Genomic DNA, 1526 nt, shown 5'->3' on the forward strand with positions numbered 1-1526 from the left:
TCGCCTCCCCGGCACCCCGCTGGCGCCCGGGCGCTGCTCTCGGTCAACAGGGGCAGCAACCCCGCTTCCCGCTGCGGCTTCCTCTCCGCCTCTGGTGAGCTCTCCGGCGCCCCAGCCTGCGAACCGCAGACGAGCCCGATGGCCCCGCTTCCCTCCACGGCCGCGGGGAAATCGCTGCCGAGTCTCCTTGATTTCCTCCCGAAAACCCGCCCTCGTCTTTCTGGCCCCGTTTCCGAGGCTCGGCCTCCCGCTCGCCCCTCGGCGGCTCCCCGCCTGCCCTCGCCTCCCCGGCACCGCCTTGCGAGCCACGAAGGCTGTCCCGGCCGCTGCCGCTCCACCTCCCGCGGGAAGCGGCGCCCCCGGCAGCCGCCCGCGCTGCCCCTGCGGGCCGCCCTGCGGCGGCTCCGCCGGAGGCTGCCGCCCCCGGCCCGTCTCTCCTCCGATAAGTAGATCTTAGCTTCGGATACCGCCTGTCCCTCCCTAAACCCTCGCAGCAGCTAACTGTTTTTACTATTAAGTCTCCAGGAAAATAAAAAAGGTTCACAGTGAAATTGAGTACCCCAAGGGCTCCCTTTACAACCTCAGGTGTCCTGCTGCAGCCCGCACGTCTTCCCTCAGGCACAGCCTTGGGGCTCTGCAGTGGGGCCCTGTGTGCCGCGGGGGGGCTGTGCAGCTGGCATGGCCTTCCCAGGGCATGATGCACAGGAAGGTCCCTGGGGCGCAGGGTCAGGTTAGAAAGGTGACTGCAGGGTGCATCTCTGCCCTGTAATCTGTCTGACTGAGGCTTGGTATGGGTCCTTATGTGGAAATAACACCTTTGAAACCTGCAGGTGTGCCAGCATACTTACCGGCAGGCAGGGGGTACACGTTGGGGTGCTTTAAAACTGGACTCAAGTAGACATCATAAATGGATTCTTGATGGTTTGGGTTGTACTGTACGTATTTTGCAGGATTTCTACAGTCTGGATAAATGTGTACTCTAGGAAGTGCCTCTTGAAAAGTGTATGCAGAAAGTCTGACTATGACCCTGATTCATAATGATTTGCAAGTATAATGCTCCTTTCACATTGTGCTTTAGGGCCTGCTTGTCATGTGAGTGATACCGAGTTTTCCCCAGACTATCTTAGTGTCCTGCAGAACTGTTTAATTCCAGCAAGAGCGGTTAGGAGGTGAAGTCTGAAATGCTTGCTTAGACGGCTGGGTGTTAACTCGGCTTCGATTAAAGGGAGGGGAAGGACATTGGCAGCGGGTTTGGGCTTTTTTCATGGTAAAGGTAATGCGGAATGCAGATGGAATGCGGTAAAGGAGAGGCGCTTGTGCAGGGCAGCCTTTAGATGGAATACGGTAAAGAAGGAGCGGCGGTCGCCGAGGCTCCTCTCTGGAGGGAAGATCCTATCTAGGTGGCATCTCTATGATCCCGGATGTCGTTGCGCCGGGAGAAGGCCTGTGTATGTGTGCGGAGAAGGAGGGGTGGGTGTCTTTCCTGTCTGCCTCTCTATGGTGCCCTTCCGGGGGGAGGGCCGGCG

At 59.0% G+C, this 1526-nt stretch overlaps 1 protein-coding gene across 2 annotated transcripts in view; it reads left to right on the plus strand.

Annotated features, from left to right (window-relative positions):
• Nucleotides 1-1420: 1420 nt before the first annotated feature.
• The window catches only part of TBC1D12 (TBC1 domain family member 12), a 51152-nt gene continuing 51046 nt past the window's right edge, over nt 1421-1526 (plus strand). For both annotated transcript variants that reach the window (XM_026066692.1, XM_026066693.1), the window contains exon 1: nt 1421-1470. In XM_026066692.1, the coding sequence (XP_025922477.1) occupies nt 1451-1470 (20 nt within the window). In that variant the 5' untranslated portion in view covers nt 1421-1450. The remainder of the gene's footprint in view (nt 1471-1526) is intronic.

The sequence above is a fragment of the Apteryx rowi genome, unplaced genomic scaffold, assembly GCF_003343035.1.
Source record: "Apteryx rowi isolate R43461 unplaced genomic scaffold, aptRow1 scaffold_246, whole genome shotgun sequence".
NCBI classification, from domain to species: Eukaryota; Metazoa; Chordata; class Aves; order Apterygiformes; family Apterygidae; genus Apteryx; species Apteryx rowi.